At 41.6% G+C, this 22,080-nt stretch overlaps 1 protein-coding gene and 1 non-coding gene across 4 annotated transcripts in view; one reads left to right on the top strand and one right to left on the bottom strand.

Moving 5' to 3' along the window:
• SMG7 (SMG7 nonsense mediated mRNA decay factor) overlaps positions 1–22,080 on the bottom strand; it is a 67,870-nt gene that overhangs the window by 4,156 nt on the left and 41,634 nt on the right. For all 3 annotated transcript variants that reach the window (XM_066261314.1, XM_066261315.1, XM_066261317.1), the window contains 15 exons: positions 21,319–21,490; positions 19,720–19,791; positions 18,572–18,722; positions 18,055–18,190; positions 13,603–13,765; positions 13,098–13,254; positions 12,230–12,300; positions 11,025–11,085; positions 8,989–9,108; positions 7,453–7,741; positions 5,424–5,568; positions 4,579–4,961; positions 3,664–4,035; positions 2,779–2,928; positions 749–829 (listed from right to left, as the gene is read on the bottom strand). In XM_066261314.1, the coding sequence (XP_066117411.1) occupies positions 749–829; positions 2,779–2,928; positions 3,664–4,035; positions 4,579–4,961; positions 5,424–5,568; positions 7,453–7,741; positions 8,989–9,108; positions 11,025–11,085; positions 12,230–12,300; positions 13,098–13,254; positions 13,603–13,765; positions 18,055–18,190; positions 18,572–18,722; positions 19,720–19,791; positions 21,319–21,490 (2,523 nt within the window). The remainder of the gene's footprint in view (positions 1–748; positions 830–2,778; positions 2,929–3,663; positions 4,036–4,578; positions 4,962–5,423; positions 5,569–7,452; positions 7,742–8,988; positions 9,109–11,024; positions 11,086–12,229; positions 12,301–13,097; positions 13,255–13,602; positions 13,766–18,054; positions 18,191–18,571; positions 18,723–19,719; positions 19,792–21,318; positions 21,491–22,080) is intronic.
• Positions 18,916–19,063, top strand: LOC136327438 (small nucleolar RNA SNORA57). Its single transcript, XR_010729654.1, has one exon. It is a non-coding gene; the product is annotated as a small nucleolar RNA SNORA57 (small nucleolar RNA).

The following is a 22,080-nucleotide window of genomic DNA, read 5'->3' as shown; positions in this document are numbered from 1 at the left end:
CCAAGGAAAGTGATTTAGGAAAATGTCATGCTCAGGTTCACAGATGCTTAATATATTGTATCGCCCCATGTACAAGGCGCTCCCATGTATAAAATGCACCTTAATTTTGGGGCCCAAAATTTTTGGAGGAAAAAAATGTATTACATAAAGTTATTGAACTCAAGTTTTATTCATCATAAAATTCATACAACTCCTCATCACAGTCAAAACTCCCATCCATTAGCTTGTCCTCATCTGTGTTTGATGACAAATCACTGTCTTCATATACTGACTGCCTTGTCCTCAGTTCCATCTATGGCATTTGAAATGCCACAACCACTGTATAAGACACACCCAGTTTTTAGACCCCAAATTTTTCGGAAAAGGGTGCTTCTTATACATGGGGAAATGCAGTACTTTTTTTCTTAACAAGACAATCTTTTGAAGGCTTTTCTTTTTCTTTCTTTCATTTTTCCTGTTAAATTCATTTCCCTTTCCCTTATTTTGCTCTATGTAAATTACCCAGTTTAAAAAGTTGAAATAATTGATTTGGCTAAACAGCGCTCTAAGGATTAAGAATTAATGAGAAGTTAAAGGGTTCAAATTTATAACATACAAGTCTTTAGTGTACCCTAGTCAGAAGGAGAGGGGATCAAATCAGACATCCAGAAGATACCAATAGATGAAAGAAAACGTGCCGAAGTAGAAAGGGAAAGAGAACACAAGCCTACAACGACGGCGCAGAGCGGGATTCTTCACTGTCACTCACCTGATTGAGAGAGAATCCAGTGAGGGACAGGAAAGAGGATGAATGTGACATGAGCTCAGAGGGCTTCTCCAGTAAGGATTTCTTCACAGTCCCGGAAATAAAAAAAGGTAGTTAAATTATGCCATCCATTTCCTGAAGATTAAGACACTACAGCCAAAGTACAAGACCACAATTTAAGCACCCTTGTGCTCACCCATTGTGTACAATGTAAGGCTTAAAGATGTGAGTACAAACTGCTCAGGCCATGACACCAGCTGAGTGCCAGCTGCTTGAGAGGCAGAGCCCCCTCCTCCTCGGTCAGGTCCTCTAACCTAGCAGAGAGGCCCTGGCAGGGACCTGACACCCTGGGACACTCAAAACAAGATGCTTAACTGATCTGGCACTGTTTCTCCTCAAGTTTTTAAAACACTGACACTAACAACTTAAGAAAAAGGCCTTTCAAATCCACTTGACAACTGGTTTTGTGAACATAGTCTCTAGGCAGCTCTTCTTGTGGTTTATACAGGGGTTGGCAACAGTAGGTTTCCAGGCGTGAGTACATGAAACATATACTTTATTCTTGCATTATTATTAATTATCGTTTACATACAATTGTATGTAATTTCCCATACAATTTATAATTTCCCATACAATTGTAAACCTACTTTTGCCCCACCCTGTATTAAAATAGTTGCTCAAGTCAAGCTTCTAAGAAAGATAGTAGGAAATAAAGCTGAATCTCTCTGATCCTGTCATTGAATAGTGGGGTCAACTGCATTTATTAAACACCTGCATGCAAGTCACTTTCACACATTGTAACATTGTTAAATATAGAAAGGGTTACAGTCAAGGTTTTTAAAACATGTAACAAAAACACTAAGACACCCCTGCCCACCTGCTGCACGAGCTTCCTTTTCTATGGAAGGAGCAAGGGCACAGGAACCAGGGACAGGAAACTCGTGGACAGAGGGACACTCCCAGGCCCTCCGGCCACCCAAGAAAAGCAGCCAGGAGGCAAACATGCAGAGACAGAAGAAGTTCAGCAGCTTGCCTTGCCACACCCCTGGGTGCTGTGAGGGCACTAATAATGTTTTAGTTTTTAGGGGACTTTATCTCTGCTAACCTGGGAGAAAAGTGGGGCTTTCTACAGCCACTTACACAAATTCTTGAGAACATTAAGTGCCATGGATAGTAGCTTCTTGTGAGTGCCACTAAAATTTTACTTCTGGTACTAAAATTAGTGTGTTTTAATCTTATGTTTTCTTGCCCCATGTTTATGGGGGAGAAACAGCAGGAAAGTAGAACGCAGAGCTGTTTGAGGTTCTATTAAGATGGAGCAAAGGGACGGAAAAGCTCACCACACACCTCCTCCCCTGACTCCCCACCTTAGCATGTGCAATGGGCCGATGCATTCCAGCGCCGCAGCCTCTGAAATGCGGACTGGGCTCCAGAGATTATTTAAAAGATACAGCTAATCGGTTCTCACACTTTATTTTATGTGGTCCCAGTTCTTTATTGCTACATTCACTCATTTGTGGCACTCCAGCAACATTTATAAATAGAATCCTCTTTGTTTTTACTCATTCTATTTATAAAACTCTGGCTGTGATCACAGCTCTTAGTTAACTGAACAGAAAAGAGCCACATACCATTCAATAAATCTACAATGTATTTCATTTCCTATTCTGAATGCATGAGAAAAAAAATCTCAGCGTCTAAACAAGATTAAATGACACTTGAAATTCCTGGGTCCAGATGGAAGTGGCACTTAAAAAGTAATTTGATTTGCCAGCGTCACATCCTGTGAGTGACCAGCCCTGCAGGAGCTGGCCACAACAAAGCTGGGACTGTAAGATGTGGCGGAAGGAGGCAGTCAGAAATGCTTTGCCCTTCTCTACTTCCATTTGAAGGTTAGTGTGGGCCACTGGGAAATAAATTTTACAATTCTGTAAAGAAGGAAAACACCCTCCCCCCTCCAAGAAGTCATCCCGTATCCTAAAACCTCAGTAAAGCAGCTGGTTAGAGCAAGAAGAATCACGTCAAATACATACAAAGAGGCTTCTTCCGGGAAGGGAGGCGAGAGGCCCCAGCAGAGCTGGGTAAAGATCGGGAGGGTTAGAAAAGATCAGCTCTTCCTCTTCCTCCAAGGCAGCCAGACTCTTTAACAGGTCCGGAGGGAGCAGAGGGGAGCCCTTGGGGTCCTAGTGACAGAAAGGAGCACAGTGAGAAGCAGCAGGATGACAGAAGCACAGGGGAGTAGTCGCAGGGTTAGGGGATGGAGGCACTGCAGTGGCGGAGGGAGAAGTGCTAACAGTGAGGCAGGACGATGCAGAGAGGACAGGCTCTGAGACAGGAAGCAATGCGACACAAGCACAGCGGGCAAGAAAGAGCAAGACAGCACGGAGCAGCAGAAGACCAACAAACAGAAAGAGCAGACACGAAGGTTAAAAGTGGCCTGTGAATAGAATGCAGGGAGGAGGTGATTCATATATCGTGTGCTAACAAGTCAGACACCAGCCCTGGGCCTCAGGAATAAACAGGGCAGGGAAGGGAGCTCCACTCCGGCGAGAACCGGCGACTTGGTTCTTCTCAGAGAGCAATTTGTTTAAATGCACAGTAAGCCTATTTTTAAACTGAGGTGATTAAGACCAACGGAGGGGAGCTTTCGTTTCAGATTCTCTAACATGCTGGGCTAGATTGCTGCACACGACTTCTCTGCCAGCCCCTCACATTCAGACTCAGGGAAACAACTCTTCAGCATCTCACAACGATCACACTGTGTGGCTGCAAAGGGGCGACCAGCGCCGACTGCCGCTCAGCAGCACGGTGTGACACTAGCGAACCAGAGTGGCCTCTGCAAACAGCTCCTAAGAGATCCAAGATACGCAGCCCCAGGCCTGTCTCTGAAGTGCTCAGTGGCAGTAAAGGACACACACCTCAAACGGCATCCTGGGCACAGAATCCTGCTCCGGACGGAAGATGCCTGGGGCCCGCTTGCCCCTGCGATCCATATTTGCTTGCTGGGCCATCACAGCTCTGTTGTCGGCGACACTGTAGGAAGAGTCCCAGTAGAATTCTGGGACCTTGACTTCCGAGGGGTTGTGGTTATATGGCTCCATGGGGAAAGGCTTCATTTTCTTCTCCAGAGGCTGCTGCTGCATCACAGGAGGCTGCAGCGATGGCTCAAATAGTTTGATGGGGTCCTGGGTCTGAAGGTAGTAGGGCTGTTTCACAGGCATGGTTTTCCCTAACGGGCCTTGAACCTGACAGGGATTCCACAGCTGTTTGGAGGCATCTGCCTGTGGGTACTAAAGAGAGAGGCTGTCGTCAGGGTGAGGATGGGTGCAATGCTGTTCCCGTTCCGCACACAGGAGTCACAGAAGGCACGGGACGGACCTGACAATCAACTAGGCAATGCGGCAGCACCCTCTATCTTCCACGCTTCTCAATACACAGAGCTCTCTGGGTACAGACTATGGGCACTTAATTCACATTCCCTCTTTCAATTCAACTATTTAAGAGGTTTTAATAAGTGTGTGTGTGTGTGTGTGTCCCTTCTGTTTCGAGTGCTGTGGGGATGACAAGATTTAAAATGTCATATCTTTCTTAACTCATCAAGATGATGATTCTACTTCTCTTCTATAGTTTATGTTCAAGGTCTACTAGCCCTGACAAGGGTGGAAAGAAAAACATTTGAACTTTCCTGAAGAGCAAAGAGAATACTTTTACATTGTCATCATTCATATCTATGAGGTATCTGAAAGCAGAGCTAGCATTTTTAATGAACTGAGTACTGACAGTGTCAGGCTCCTGCTCCTTAGCTCCTCAGAACGACACCCAGTGCCACCTACCTGCTGGAACCCAGAGTGGTGAGGAGGGCTTTTCCCCAAAGCCGCCACGGCTTTTGTAGGGGACTGCTGCTGCTGAGCTAGAGCCTGAACCTGCAACTGGCTCGCAGACTGTGCTGTCGGCTGCGCTGGTAGAGATGGGAGGGGCTGCTGGGAAGGTGGCTGTGGTTGCTGAGGTCCCTGGTTCATTGGCCCTGGACCAGAGGGCCGTTGCTGGCTGTAAGGAATGTGGGACTGTTTCCCAGCTTGCACCTGGTTTCCTGCTGGAGAGTGAGCTGTAGGCTGAAGAAAGGTTCCTGGGACAGAAACACCAGCTGGGAAGGTGTAACCTGAGCCCATAGAAAATGCCACAGGAGGAGGGATAACATATGTTGGGGGTGGGAACCCTTTAAAATAAAAGAACACAGTTTTAGTTCTAAAAGAAACTTAGCAAAAGAAAGGCAAAAATAAGTCATTTGGATTGGGATAGGGTGGGGAAGAGGTCTTCTCATAAGTTATAAAAGACAGGGATCAACATTAAGTAAGTCTGGTCAAGTGAAAATCTTTAACTTCATTTTAAGAATTAAATATAAACTACTGGCTGCTACTTCTATCACTTGAGTAACTTGAGTGTTCTAAACACTATGTTTAGTGACAGAATTCCTTCATAACAAACATGCATTTGTATATAAACTACCCTAGAAATAGCTCAAAAATAATTTCATAAGCATTGGGGAAAACAAAACTTCCTTCCACCTTTTAACACTATGGTGTAGTAATATCACTCCAACAGACTATAAATTACTCAATGAATAAACAGAAACTCCTATGAAGAGGGATTAAGTAGAAGAGATCACAAAGCATGTTACCTGGCCGGCTGGGAAGAGGAGGGAAGGCCCCAGGGTGATGGATGGGGATGAACTGCGAGTTACTTGCTTGAGTTGGGGTTTGAGTGACAGGTGTTTTCCTGGCTTCAGACACGGGAGTCTTTCTTAGTTCTGTCTGGGATTTTACCTGTGACCAACAGGTAAGTAATTATAATAATCCGAAATTCAAATGTATCAGAGAGAAGCACCTATTCTAAGAAAGCATTTAAAACACCACTATGTCCTAAAAGAAAGTATACGCTGAAGATATTTAAATTCACCTAAATTAAAGGGGAAGATCAAAATAGTTTAATTGCCAATAAAGGATAGACAAGCTTAGCTTTATTAGTATAAATATTTTTCCCTTAAAAAAATCATAAAAATATTAAATATATAAAGGACCTGAGACCTCACTTGTCAAATAAGACGTCTGATGACAACAAGTTAAAAAACTTGCCCATTATCTTAAGTTGCCTGTTGCAGGCCCAGGGCGCTTTATACTCTGATTCATTCAGTAACATGCATCAATTATGAATTCAGGATGCCTCACTCTGGCCTGCAGTTTAATTTCTTCTGGGCAGCCTTTAGCGGAACCGGTCAGGCACCCACCGTCCAAGTAGCAGCCCCACCACGCTTCAGAGTAAGGGCACTTCCTGAAGAACGGGCTCTCTGATCCTATGCGCAGAGCCAGAGAAGGGGAAGCCACATGCAACGCTCAAGATGGGTAAAATGAGGAAAAGCAGGTCCCATTTACAGGAAACTCAGGATGAGAAATGGGGTAGTGATACACGGACTGACTGGTTTCGGGCTCCCTTTAATCATCTGCAGGCAGATCTAAGAGGGATGAGAGGCCAGGAGACTTTTCTTTTCCACGGGGACCTTGTTGGGAAGCAGTTACAGAGGACAGAGGCAGAGCAGGCAGGCCACAATGGACTCTCCCTAAAGCCGTGCTCCCTCAGCTACACTGGCCACTGAGGTCTCCCCTCGCTTCTGCCCTGCACCTCTCCGGCCCTGTGGTCATTTCTACCATCATTTTCTCTCTAAATGGAACTACTTCATTCCTTTCCCCCCCCCTAAATATTATAATTCTGCAAGAGAAATACACTGAATCTAGTTTATTTGCAAGCAGCCTTCAATAATGTAACATACCTCATGCTGACTGCAAACAAATATATTTGCCAAAATGTGTTAATAAAACAAACAAAACCGTTATGCAAACATTAATGGTATTAATTAAAACCAATACAAAGTAAAGACCTTTTTCCTTTTATAAAAAATCATTGTATCTCTTTGGAAAGGCGTAAAAAGAAAAAGTTACAAGTAACTGAGCAGTGTTTATCTTTGCCCAGCAGGAGACTTGGGTTCTTTCTGAGCTAATGCCCGTGAGCCAGGAACACTGCATAGCTAACAATGCTGCTGGCCGGGGACAGGACAGGCCTGGACAGGCAGAAATGTCAGGAAGAGAGCTTCGTCTTTTCCCCAGGATACATTTCTTGTACCGTAAATCTAGACAAAACCTATACAAGCCCTAATGCACTCTTAGTTCTGTTGGATCCACCACAGACCCCAAATCTCTCACTGCAGCATTAACAAATGGTGACTGCACCTTCCAAAGAAAATGTAAGTCTCTGCAGAACTGACAGTTCAGCAATGGCCATTTCCAACCACTAAACAGAACTGATAAAAATATCACCAGGTTAAGACTCTCGCTGACATGACAACGCCCAAGGGTTGCTGAAGGAACTACACCACAGCTCTTCACAGGCCCTTACTAGCAACTTGAAGAGTGCATTCAAGCTTCTACAACAGCCCTTTTCTTTAGGGACAAAATGGAAAATCTTGCCTTTTTGTGGGAGCCTTCCTCTTCCTTCTTTATAGTTCAAACACAGCTTACCTGCACTGCCACATTCTGCTTTCCTGTTTCCTGTAACTTTTCTAAGGTGCATTTCTTGGGTTCTGTTTTCCTCTTGCTGTTGTCCTTCTTCCCATCATTCTTAGTTACAGTTACTCCTTTGCTATAGTCCCTTCTCACCTCTTTGGGAGGAAAAGTTCTTCCTTGGTCTCTGTTCACTTCTCGTGGCTTAATGTTCTCTTTGAAGGTGACCACTGGTTTCTCTCCGGGGTCACAGTTGTTGCTTAGATTCCGGCCCGTGGACAGCACCGACTTCAGTCCTGGGTTCCCATCCGCAGTCAGTGGCTCGATCGTGGGTGTTTCTTGGAGAATGAGGTTCTCTTTGGCTTCACTGGGGTCTTCCAGAATTAACTCTGGGATTTCTGTGATAAACAATAATTTCCCTACCTCATTTTCACACTGAATCAGCCTAAAAAAAAGTAAAAATAAATCCACATATGAAAAACATAAACCTAAAAAAACCAGTAACAACTGAACTGTGTATGGATCCAACAGTTAAAAGATTCCCAACCCTAAAAACTTGAAAACAGCATGATATAACAAGGTGGATTCAGGTAACACAAAAAGTAGTAGTCATGGAGAAACTCAGGTTGTTTCCATACTCAACATCACAACACATTCCCATGCCTTTCACTGTTTTCTGACAATTGCTGCTACAATGACCGAGCATGGTTTTTTATGACAGGCACTAGAATAGGCCCTTTAAAGAGCTACCAATAACTCTTATTTTAAAACTTTTTTTTTTTGACAGAGAGAGAGAGAGTCAGAGAGAGGGATAAACAGGGACAGACAGACAGGAACAGAGAGATGAGAAGCATCAATCATTAGTATTTCGTTGCGCATTGTGACACCTTAGTTGTTCATTGATTGCTTTCTTGTATGTGCCTTGACTGTGGGCCTTCAGCAGACCAAGTAACCCCTTGCTCGAGCCAGCAACCTTGGGTCCCAGCTGGTGAGTTTTGCTCAAACCAGATGAGCCCATGCTCAAGCTGGTGATCTCGGGGTCTCGAACCTGGGTCCTCGGCATCCCAGTCCGAGGCTCTATCCACTGTGCCACCGCCTGGTCAAGCAATAACTCTTATTTTAAAGGTGTGAAAACTCAGCTAAGAGATAATAAGTTCACTCACATACACAACCATTCAAGTGCTCACAGTATAACAGGAACCTCAATACAGGAATAACTGGAAATAGTGACTGACTCTGGAAAGGTTATAATCAATGGGAGGATCCCAAGGACACAGGTCTGAGGAAGCGGCAGAACTGGAAACTGAACGAACGCAAACCTATCTGACTCAAAGCCTGTGCCTGTCCGTCCACATCAACCACACTATGGGTTTTGTACTTAACTAAGCACTAGCACCACCCTAGTTCGTGCTAATTGAAACGGACCACCATGCCCATCAATCAAAGCATCGTAACTATGAACATACAACTTAGTTACACTTACAGATTAGAGCAGAAGCTCATGATAAACAAGGAGGCACAGCCAATTCCTCTATAATAGGTAGTGTAATGGAGAGAAGAGAGATTTAAGAGTATAATGATCACTAGGGTCATAATTTGTTATGTCACCAACATTTCGTCGTAAGCTGATCCTCATCAGCACTGCACAGACTAAAGCGCAGGCGGGTGCGCACTGGATCTGATGAGCAGTACCTCGGCTGGTTGTCGGCGATCCACTTGCCTATGGAGATCAGGCGCTGCTGCCGGATCTGTCGTTGCTGACCCTCCTTGTCTCCTGTGATGCCCTGGTGGCCTTTGGAAAAATCCAAGTTCCTAGAATCGATATAAGCAACTTATAAAAAAACTAAACTGCTAAAGATATTTTCCAGATTTACCTAATTAACTGAAATGGCTTCAGATTTTTCCATACAGGTTAACTACTTGAAGTAATCGACATTTATTTGAATTGATATCCCCAAAGATTTTAAATCCAATGCAGAAAAGACACTAGGCAAAGAATAAAAGAATAGTTTACAAAAAAAAAAAAAAAAAAAAAAAAAAAAAAGATGGTTAGTTCCCTGAGAAGCTGTGCTAAGGTTTCAGAGGAGTTGACACCTGAGCTAGAGCATGGCCAGTCATGGGTCATTACAGCAGATAAGGGAAGGACGAAGAGGAATGTTCTAGATACAGCATGAACAGAGTTTCAGGGGAATAAAAACAGAGCTTTCCAAGGAGAGGGCACAGTGAATGTATAGTATGCATACACAGGCAGTGGTGGGGAGTGTGGCTGGAAAAGAAACCTTCAGACAGTACGCCACTGGACAACTATTCGTGTATTAGTAATGGGGCCTCATTGGGTCTATCCTTTAAAAACGTGCGGAAACATGGTAGAAACGAACTATACAAATAGAGGGATTCTATGTAGGGAAGTGATAAGGAAGCTTTTTTACTTCAGGTGAAGGGTGATAAAAGCCTGAAAATAGCAGGAGTTGAATCTGAGCCATTTGGGATACAGAATTACAAAGATTTGGTGAGAAAGAGTAACGGAAATAAGAATTATTCAGATTTCTATCTTGTTCACACAGGTGCATAATGGCACACATAAATATTTAAAAAAGATGAGTTTGCTGACCAAATAGGAAAATATCGTATATTAGCTCATTTTGGGTCATGCCAAAGTTTAAAATGCTTATTTATGTATTTAGAAATATGAGTCCAAACTCTAAAAGAAGTCAAAACTAGAAATTTTGGACTCAGTATCCAAGGGATGAAAACTGCAGATGAAGGGTGGGGTCTGCTCAGTAGAGTGTAGGGAGGGAAGGAAGGGCAGGGAAGGGTCAGGAGACCACCAGTGTCCCCAGCACGCCGTGCGGAAGAAAGGCCATGCAGGGCTGAGTCTTCAGTAGGAGGGAAGAGCGCTGTCACAGGGCTAAGCAAAAGGTTTCAAGAAGGAGGAGTCAACAGACTCATGCACAAAAAAGTTAAATAGGATGACAATTATAAAGAGCCCAGAGAATGCGGTGAGTAGGCGAGCGCGCACTGGTCGGTGGAGTTGCAGCAGGCTGAGAGGAACTGGGTGGCCCGATGCAGGGTCAGTAGACCAGCCCACGCTCCTCTTAATAAGCTTGACGACGAAGAGCTACATCCGAGAAAGATGAGGGTATGAATTTTTAGTTTTCAGAATGAAGGAGCCCACTTAAATGTGACTAGGCCAAAAAGAAGCAATTGGTTGTTAAAAAAAATGAAGATACCAAAAATACAATGCAGAGAGAGATGGACAGATGGAGCAAGGTTCCTGGGAGGCTGGAAGGGATGAGATTGAGGGCACAGATGAAAGGCTTCGGCTCAAAAAGGGAGCACGAAGTCCCTCTGAGAAGATAAAGAGACCCTGGAAAAACAGATTGCTTTATCAGTGTATCAACATGAAATACGGTTTACATTTGGTTCCCATTTTTGAGACTTTTCCTCTGATTCCAAGGAAAGCAGAAAGGTAAATAAATATCTCCTGGAAGAAGCAATTTTCTTTTCCATTCCTTCCCTTCTCTCTCTATTTTTAAAGCACATAGTACTGGTATTATGCAGAAATTAAAGGCATAACACATACAAATTCATTTTACATCAAAAACTTTCATTGTTAGTGGCTGTTAGGAACAGAAGACAAAGTTCTGTTTGTCTTCTAGCTCCTCTAGCCAAGCCTGATTCCCGTTCATTTTAACACTGCAGTCACCAGCAAGGGAGCCACCACCCACCTGAAAGAAGGTCTCAAAGCCAAGAATCCTTGTAATTCAAACTCCTCTGGAAGTGGTGTAGCTAGAAAAGGGTAGAAATCAAGAGCTGTAAACATTTTAATTAAAATACTGCTTTTCAGCAGAGTACTTGCTCACTAAGTGAAAAAAAATGTCTTCCATATACAGAAACTATGACATTCAGTTTCCTGCTCCTCTTTGTCTGAATCCTGATAAAAGAACTTACCTGTCAAAGCTCTGCATGTTACCCCTGGGCCCTACACATTGCCTTAATATTCACCTACTACCCAGGGCTGAGGAGGGGGAAAGGATGACTTTTTTCTTAAAAGTCTTAAAATTTCATAGCCTCAGACCCAGTAATCCCAAAGTATTGAATGACAACAATGACATCACCTGGGAGCTTGTAAAAAACGTAGCACCTCAGGCACTATCCCAAACCTACTAAATCATAAACTGCATTTGAAAAGGTCCCAGGTGAGTAATTTGCAAGTTAAAACTGGAGGAGAATTGATCTAGCAGAAGAAAAATACCAGAAAGGAGTCAACTACAGATAGTTCACCGCAGAACTACTATAATGGGGACATTTTTAAAGCAAATAAGCAATGATTAAATAAATGATGGCATGTCCATAGCATGGAATATATGCAGCCAGCAAAAAATCATGTTACAAAATGTTTAAATGACAAAGGAAAATGCTAACAATACTATGTCGAATTTAAAAAGCAAATATGAAGCTGAATTTGACCAAACACATACAGGTTGTATATGCACACTCACACACAAAAGGCCTGCAGAAAACATACTTTCATGTGAACAGTACACAGTATCTCCATATGAGAGAACTATGGATGACTTGTGTTCCTAATATTTGCAATGCCCTGAATGTTATATGATAAGCAAGTATTACACTGACAGAGTAATGCTGTTCATATTAGATGTTTTTTAATAGTAGGAATGAGGAAGATGAAGAGAGTCTGAAAGTACTGCACTCTCTGAATTCCTATTCAGAAGCAGCTCAACAGGAGAATAAGGTGCTGGAAGAGTGGGGACAACATCATCTCTCCTTCCACCCACTCAATTAGTGCCTAGTTCAAAATGACTTCTGAGATCCTAAAATTAAATTTCACATTAAACACGTAAGAACAAAACCCAGGTTTCTCTGGCCTAAAGCCCACTATTAGTGATGGAGAGGCTGAGGTAGCCCTTACCATTATTACTTGAAAGATCTTCTTCATGGGGATGGAAACTGTTTAGAAGAGAAATCAGCCAGGGCCAAATGCTGTGAATGAGAGGTAGTTCAGACTTTACTTTTACACAAGAGAAACCAGAACACTAATAAGTCATGAAAATGTTATTTACCTAGACTTCATGTATTTTTTTTCCCTTGCTTCAGAATTATCAAGACTGTAAGACTTCCTAAATTATATTTTCAAAGATGTCATGATAAAAGTCAAATTTCCATGACAAATACTACTGCATCTGTTTCCCAGGCTCCTAACTTAATAGACAGTGAAAATAATTTTTCAGTTTTAAACACTGAAATTGATATTTACTGAGAAATTTTTGACCAGAGAAACAATGTTTTTATAGAGCTTTAACATACATTATCAGTTGTAGAACCCATTGTTGGTTTTAAGTCTTTTTTGCTTATATCAAACAAATATAACTCAATTGGGTGTTAGTATAAACAATATTGAACTACTTATGTACAGAAAGCACTGAAAAGAAGTAAAAAGTCTCTTTTAATTCCTAAACAGAAAATTAGGGCATACTGTCCTGAGTAAGAAACAAAGTGGTTTAATTTGTTTCACTTTGGAATGTAAAAATGCCCCTTCCCCAGGATGGCAACCAAGGACGGGGACTGCAAACAGACTCAGAAACCCTTGTGACTGTGCCTCACATGGAAAATCCAACCAAATAAAGGGAAAACACACAAAGAGGTCTTCAGTTCAATTTCCAAAGAGTGGGTCGGAAATACAGTTTTCCATTGTTCAAATGTTGTGTTTCAGAAGGTGGCTTCTAATTATCTATGATTATCAAAGCACAAAAGTTAACATGAAATTCTCAGATACTTACTACTGTTTTTCATCCACCACTGCCTCCTGGAAGATCCTGGGTCTGAGCCTCAGCCAGTCCATGGAGACTTTGACAGCAGGAAGGGGATAGGCATTGTAGGATTCTTCCTGAGACTTGTTCTGGAGAGGACACTTGCACAGGATGCCAAGAAAAGACACTTAAAGAAAAAAATGCATTCGGAAAGCATAAGATATTTGAAACCATGCTATCAGTCCAAATTAAGACATCACTATGAGCTTATGAGCCTTCTGCGTATTTTACTCAACACTTAAACATCTATAACTTCTTTCCAAAGAAAAAGACATTTTTCTTTCCCATGTTAAAAACGGTTACAGATACAGTTGATGAGAGGAAGTCAGGAGATAAAGGACAGATATAGAGTCTGGGCCTTTTGATCCAATATTAAGACATACAGAACACCAATGTTTTGTTACAATGATAAAAATGTCTATGATTATGCTTTCCAAAGAAGATGGAACAAAAAGCTAAACGATTTAATACTCACTGAAGAGGGCCAGCAGCTGCGTCCAACACAGCTGCTCATCTTGGCTGTAACTATGCTGCTCCGTTTCATTGCTGAAATCACGGAGGTGATGAAGTTGGAACAGGTTGATGACCGTGACATGAACTAGCTGCTGAGAGTTGAAAGCTCTCTGAAACAGCAGCCTCTGGAAGAGAAGATGAGGACATTGCAGAGACTGTCGTCAGGAACAGGAGCTGTCTCCAGCACAAGCTCTAACCTGGCGGGCTGCACTGAGAGCCGCAGCACGGGTACCACTAAAATGACACAGGAGCAATCCGCTCTGATCCTAACTCCAGGACATGGACGGAGTCTGATGAGGTCTGATGCTTCTTATGCTGGCTCTTGGCCTCGAAAGGAATGAACCCAGACACCACCACCAAGCTGTTTGTCCTAACAGGTTTCTCCCTTGAGTAACTAGCCATGTTTTAACATGATCTGAGAAAAAAGTTTTGGAACCCATCAATAAATTCATATACTTTCCTCCATTAAAAGCTGTTTTATGAGACCCTGGCTGGTTGGCTCAGTGGTAGAGCGTCGGCCTGGCGTGCAGGAGTCCCGGGTTCGATTCCCGGCCAGGGCACACAGGAGAAGCGCCCATCTGCTTCTCCACCCCTCCCCCTCTCCTTCCCCTCTATCCTTCTCTTCCCCTCCCGCAGCCAAGGCTCCACTGGAGCAGTTTGCCCAGGTGCTGAGGATGGCTCTGTGGCCTCTGCCTCAGGCGCCGGAATGGCTCTGGTTGCAACAGAGTGAAGCCCCAGATGGGCAGAGCATCACCCCCTGGTGGGCATGCCAGGTGGATCCCGGTTGGGCGCATGTGGGAGTCTGTCTGACTGCCTCCCGGTTTCCAGGTTCGGGAAAAAACAAACAAACAAACAAAAAAAACCCAAAACCTGTTTTATGAAAATGCATACATACTAAAATATTAAATTGGGACCAATGACTAGAAAGTACATGCACACAGTGAGGAAAAAAAAAAATATGTTTTTGAATTTTTGGTATGACTTCCAAATTTTGTCATAAAATTTACTGTTTCAAAGGCTTGACACATTTAAATTCATTTATAAAAGAGGCATACAGCAAGAATATGCTTTGTCCCAGTCTGGGCACTTCCAAAAAATTATTACACTGACATTTTCCCCTTGGAGGAAGGCATATTCATGATCTTCATCATCACATTCCTTTACTTGATGACTATGAGTTCATGGTGACCTGCTAACCAGCACTGTGAGGAAGAATTCACCTCCATGCACTCAGCCAGTGGCCTCCACTGAATCAACCTTCTAATCCACATGTTCCTAACGAAGTTGAGAGCAAAGCCGGTAATACTGCCTCACCCTACACTTGAGCCATTGCCAACCTCTCTCCCTCCCCAGGGACATTTTGTGGACACTGGGAATTCACTGCCTTATGGTAGGAAAGCGATAACCTTACTCATAATTCTACAGGCAGTGACAAGAACTCCTACCATCTCAGAAACTTGGAGCTGCCTTTAGGACTTTCCCCCATCTTTACATTGTTAAATAGATGAAAATATCCAGAAGATTTCTACAATCTGTTAGCAGGACCTCTCACACTGCCACTGGCAAAGCTACAACCCCCTGAGCTTCAACTCTTTCCACCAGGTCTCCTGGCCTCCGCGCCACCTGCCACTCCAGGCTCCACATCCAGGACACTCACTTCTTTCCCAAAGGCGCCATTCTTCTTTCCTCTCTTCAAAATGTCCCAAAATCCTAGCTTGTCTCCAAAATTCCTCCACATAACTGCTTCCACACCCCCACATCCAACCTTCTAGATAAGCTGACCATTTAACACAACATAACAGTGGCATAAAATGAGAATATTCACTTGTATTTTTCAGAAAGCATTTTTTTTCCTTACAATTATAATACAGCAATGTATGCTTTGCACCTGTAAATCCACTGGCATTTATTTTAGAAGGCAATCTCCTACAGAACAGACGCCCAGCCTTGAAAGGATTTTCTAGTGTGGGGACAGAAGCATTAATGCAGATGGGTGCAGGCTGGTACCAGCAACGTAAGTGAAATTCATGAAGGCACAAGGAAAGTGCAATGCACACATCAGACACACACATACTTAGTGAAGGAATAACTCATACATTTGGAAGTACACGTGTAATTATTCAATTGTAATTTCATAAAACTTAGATTGTATTGTAAGTAGAGCCTCCCCTGGAATGGACATATTGTTACTAAAAGGCACTTTCAACAGTGGTTGAGGAAAATGCTGAACTAAACACGACTGACAAGCAAAACACATCTAACAGATACAAACGCCTTGCATTTCAGTCCCTAAATCTCAAGCCTTAATCCTTCAATGAACCCCAACTTGGTAAACGTTTCTGCTTAGCAGCGAAAGATTGCTACCACACTGAAGTTTACACTAATCATCTATAAATACCTTAGAATTACTTTTGAACATTTACTCAACTATGCAAAAATTTCAATCCAACAATATTCTTCTGATATTTCTGTACTGGGTAAAGTTTAAAATAGATCTGCCTCATACTGCATTTATCTTTAGAATATAGAAATGATAACTTCAATTTCTTTTAGCAATTGCCCACATACACCCACCAGAATTTCACCTAGAGAAATATATATCTGAAGAGAATATTAGTGTTTGAGGTTGAAGCAAATGCAAAACTGACTAGACTCCAGAACAGAATATACTTAGAGAACACCTCCTTAAGGAGGGTTCCCCATCCTTCTGATTTAGGGAGTGTATCTTTCACAGAACCAGTGAGCTGGAAACAATCATAAGAGGTTATCTGGCCCAATCCCCTGATGTATAACAGGACTACACCTAAGAACAAAGACGGCTGCCAATCTGACTTTTAAGTTCTCAAAAGAGAGAATCCTCAGCTATACCCTACATCAGGGGTCCCCAAACTTTTTACACAGGGGGCCAGTTCACTGTCACTCAGACCATTGGAGGGCTGGAGTATAAAAAAAACTATGAACAAATCCCTACGTACACTGCACATATCTTATTTTAAAGTAAAAAAACAAAACGGGAACAAATACAATATTTAAAATAAAGAACAAGTAAATTTAAATCAACAAACTGACCAGTATTTCAATGGGGACTATGCTCCTCTCACTGACCACCAATGAAAGAGGTGCCCCTTCCGGAAGTGCGGTGGGGGCCGGATAAATGGCCTCAGGGGGCCGCATGCGGCCCACGGGCCGTAGTTTGGGGACCCCTGCCCTACATACTGCTACTCGAATTTTAAAATTGGATTCTGACGTCGAATCTTCAGGAAAGACGAAGATATGTTATCTTAAATAGTCCTTCACATATTTGAAAACTTATAATGAAGCTACTTGGACTTGTTTTTTCTTTCCAGGCTGAACAGCCTAAGGTATTACAAAGTAAGTTGTTGCTTTCTTACACCCAACTCTACAACCATGGACTAATTTCACAGAGGCCACTAAGAGAAACAGAAAACAGCAGGGGACTCTATTTTTGGAAGCTTACTTTAAAACAAACTATTTCTATTAGAGTTATTTAATATAATCTCTTACACAAAAAAGGCATCAACTAAAAAATGATTATCTGTAAAAACTATTTCACATCGACTGTATTTGGCTAATTTATGTCTCTTAACTGTCTAAGTTCTACAATCTCTGGAATATGAGACTTTTGATATTTATAAAACTGTAAAGCAGTTATGAACAAATCCCCAAGTGTACAGATACCCAGAAGTAACCAAGAAATAAAAAATGTTCTTTGAGAATGTTGTTTACTGCTGATCCCAATGCCTAAAACAGTGAGATATACAAAATTTGAATAAACAAATTAAAAATAAAGTTAATAATTTTGACTCCTCCCATATTTTACATATACTACACTTAAACTGCTAATTTAATATACCAATATAAGATCATTTTCATATATAAATAAAACAAAGGTTATATAATCTTATCTCATTATATAAACTAGTAAAATATATTCCTGTTGAATGAAATTTCTCATTCCTTTCCTTCAAACTACCTCAAATCCTGATAAATCAAAGTACAACAAGAAAAATTAGCTTGATTTGCAAAATAGCAGTATCTATGAAGTAGGTAACAAAACCATATCTAAAAATATCTAACCCATCAAAAGCAGTACTTTCCAAACTGAGCAACACACTCGTTCTGAGAAAGGAGGAGTCCTTTCTTCCAACTTTAATACTTTTGCCAAATGGCAGCTTCTTGCCCGTTGTTGCAGTATTTCTATATACAGACGGCATCCTAGTTTAAATTAAGGGGATGCTTTATGCAACAATTTCAAATTTAATTTCAAAGTTAATTTTTACCAACAGCTCAATTAAGTAATGGCATAAAGACGATTCAGAGGAGTCATCTTCCTCTGAATCTTAGGTTTCCTTATTTAAACAAGACAATAATTTCTCGGTTTTTGAAATCTAACCTTAAACTGTTCTTCCAATTTTTCTCGAAGAGGACTCAACTTTTCCAAGCTCTTACTCAGGTACACATGACCGTGGAATTTAATAAAGGCCTTGATGAAGTCAGAAACACCCCATTTGGTTTTCACCTCATCCCGGCTGAAAGGAAAGAAAAACTTCCATGAATTGTAAGCAGCAAAATGGTTAAAAACCTCTAAGAAGAGGCTTCAGCTCACAGGAAACATATTATTTGAGCATCTGGAGAAGATGTGGCATCTGGCTGACTTTTCAACTGCAACACCTTCAAAGTAAGCCAGTAATTCATCCGCCTATACTCCTCTACTGGAACACACCAACTGCCAAGTGGTCAAAACTCAGTGACATCTACATGCAAAACTATTATTTAGTACTGTTCATAAACGAGGCAAATATAAAAGAAGCATAGGAAACTGGCCATTATTTTTTGTATGCTCAAAATTTGAGGGGTGAAAAAGTTTACCCCTCAGGTTACACGAAGTCCTCTTGGAAAGCCAGCCCTACCTTTCCAGTGCTTTAGAAAGTGCTTTCTGTAGATTGGTGGAGGCAGCTGGGAAAGGGAACTTCACAGCAATGCTTCTGCAGTAGTAGAAAATCGTGGTCAGATGGTCTCCCTTGGAAGAAGCTAAGATAGCCAACTGATTATAAGGCTGACCTAGAGGAGAAAGTGAAGAGTGTAAAGTAACTAAAGATGCACAAAGTCTTGTTATCAGAATACAGATGATCAATTTTTCTTTAAACCTTTATAGAGTCAATGTCATGGCTACCTCTTTACAAATGGACATAATGTCAAACAACACACTTCTGTAACAGTACATAAAATGTTTTGATTAAAAAGCCGCATAAAGCCTCCTCTTCTTGGCGGGGTTGGGCGTGCGGTCCCAGTCCCCGTAATGATGTTCGGAGGCAGAGCAGTGGGCTCCGGCCCCTCGGTGTCATGCCTTCGGTGCCTATGGTTTCCATCTGCCAGTTCTATCTTCAGGTGCCGGGACACGGGGGAAGAAAAAAAAAAAAGCCGCATAATTCTGGCAGGGACCACTGTTAAATTCAAATAAGACTTCCAAAAGGGCTAGGAAAGTATTTTTTGGCTTTGTGAGCCAGTCTCTACTACTACTACTAGGTCTGCCCCACAGTGAGAGAGCAGCCACAGATGCCATGAAAGTGTGCCAATTGCTGTCCCTGCAGGAGACCCTTCCAAGGGGCTCCTTTCACAATCTAGAGTAATTTCAACGTGGCTTACCAAGAATGACTTCTGCCAAACATCTCTTATAATTTCTCTACTTCAAGAATCACTGCTACCACCTATTTCTGGGCCAACAAAAGACAAATGCACTACCTTTTAGGTAGTAAGAGGCCATTTTTCTAGGGCAGAAATGGTGGTATGAAAAAGAAAATTACTCTGTAAGTAATTAAGGAAGCCAGAGTTGTTGAAACAATTTTAGATCACATTAGGAGATATTCTACTTATACTGCTTTCATGACAACAGTTACTTTTTAAATTTCAATTCTAGTTATATAGAATATACAGGTAAAAGGAAAAGTATGACTATCAAAATTCATAAAACTTGAAAGACAAAACTTAGGTAATTTTCCACACTGCGGTAGAAAGTGAAGTGCCGTCACCCACATGCTGACGTGAGAAGCCCACTTACCATTAGAGGGGACAAGCTGAGCAGCATGCCTATAGTAGGACTCTGCCTGGCTGGTCTGGTTTCTGTATCGAGCTGAGAGGAGGAAGAAGAAAATTTAGTTTAAAAACAAAATTAAGCAACAACTAGGGCAATATTTCTAAAATAGCTCTAGATTTAAATTCTAAAGATAACAAACTCATTAAAATTAAGTTAAGAGCATTAAACATAGAAAATTACTTTAAAACGAAATAAAACAAATTAACTATAGGATTATGTGTGCAGTGTCCACCTGGCCGTCCCTGTCCGGGACACATGAGTAACCAATGGCAGAGCTTACCTAGCCCCCACTCTCAGGTCCTCCAGGGTCATGCATCACCAGCTCCCACTACGGACTATGCTGGTGACCTGGAGCCAGCCAACAAGGGGTGAGTTATATGGCACTTAAAAACAAAACAAAACAAAAAACACTATACAATATGATCTGAAAAGTATGTATTTCTTCAATATCTTATAAAGTGATTCTAAAATAGGCTTCACACCTACCGCAATATTAAGTATGTGTGTGCAAAGAATACACAGAAAGCAAAACCACCTGAAGACACTAGGCCCTGAACCTCTCTGCAGAACCTGGTGCTTACTTTGAAGTGACCCCACATGGAGCCAATGATTTATGACAGGAGTCGGGAACCTATGGCTCGTGAGCCAGATGTGGCTCTTTTGATGGCTGCATCTGGCTCACAGACAAATCTTTAATAAAAAAATAATAACGTTAAAAATATAAAACATTCTCATGTATTACAATCTATTCATTTTCTACCGCTCATGTTCATGGTTGCGGGTGGCTGGAGCCAATCACAGCTGTCCTCCGGGACAACACCAAATTTTTATTGAATAATGCATAACGTACACGGGTCATTGTATGGCTCTCACAGAATTACATTTTAAAATATGTGGCGTTTACGGCTCTTTCAGCCAAAAAGGTTCCTGATACCTGATTGATGACATCATGAAAGCTAAAATCTTTAAACTTAAAGCAGTCATGCTCTCCATTCCTTGTCATTTGAGGACAGCAAAACATAATCCTATAGTTAATTTGTTTTACAACAAAATTAAAAGGTCAACTTAAAGGAATGAACAAGAAATAAGTTACATAGCATTCCCAGATAAAATATATAAAATGGACATACAAATGCAGTGTAAAAAGGAAACCAAATGAGCTTTGAGTGCACTGGCAGGAAGGAAAGAAGGCCATCTAGCTTCAGGAGGAGGGACTTGTAAACCCCACCATTCCAGGATTACAGACTTAATTTAGAAACTATTATGGCACTACTTCGAAAAGCTTAGCTTTCATTAATTTTTGCTGTTTATTATTTGCCTACATCTGCACAAATCTGAATAAAATTTAAATCCTAATATGAAAGTTACTTCCTTCAAGATCCTCTGCCAATCCCAAAACACTGAGAAAAATCCAGGTTCCTTAAAATATAGTTTATGGTTTCCTCTTAGGACAATCTAAATTGTGTGTTTGTGCTCAGGTTAAAGGAAAATCGAGTTTCCTTCTGTGACTACACCAAAGAAAAGGATAACTGGATTATCAATTCCTTCACAACAAAGGCTCACCAATGTCTCCAAGGTGAACGAGGCAGTGCTGGCAGATATAGGAACAGGAGCTAGACTGTGGCTTCACTATGGCGCTGGTGTGCGTCTGTTTATGGCTGATAATTCCCAACTGGGAAGACTTCACACGGCATGGTAAATCCACATTAAACACTGTACACAGTTCTTGTAATAACTAAAAGGAAACATAGCAAGATTTAGTATAAGTCAGAACTGATAAGTCAGAAGTGCTCTACAGTAAAGCTTCTCTGTACTATAACATGTAGCTAATACCACATACTGAAGACATCATTCACATGATAATCAGTACCAGTATTACAAAACATATCTCCTCAATTCTCAATATTAAAGCAATCTAGGCTATGCCTAAAAGAAACAGCAGCATTTTTAAAAGACTACAGCCAAACTTCTTCAATAGAGTCCACATGTGCCATACTTGCTTTCTGAATTCCTATTCGCTCCTTAATCCAATATAATCTGGCTCCCACACAACCTCTTCCCCTCTTCCCATCCCACCGGCAACCACGGCTCTACCGAAACTGTTATCAATATGATAGCTGATTGTACAATGGCCATTTTCCAGTTATCATCTTGCTGGACCTCTTTGCCGCACTTAACACAACTGGTCTTTTTTCCTCCCCAACTTTATTGAGATATAATTATATAACCAATTGTGGGATTCAGACAGTTTGTACCAGTTCGGCAAAACCAATACCTAATTTTTTGTTGGGTTCGGCAAACCAGTTTAACAGAACTTAGTCTTAT

The sequence above is a fragment of the Saccopteryx bilineata genome, chromosome 2, assembly GCF_036850765.1.
Source record: "Saccopteryx bilineata isolate mSacBil1 chromosome 2, mSacBil1_pri_phased_curated, whole genome shotgun sequence".
NCBI classification, from domain to species: Eukaryota; Metazoa; Chordata; class Mammalia; order Chiroptera; family Emballonuridae; genus Saccopteryx; species Saccopteryx bilineata.
The sequence above is the reverse complement of the archived record's forward strand: the minus strand, read 5'-3'. Positions and strand labels throughout refer to the sequence as shown.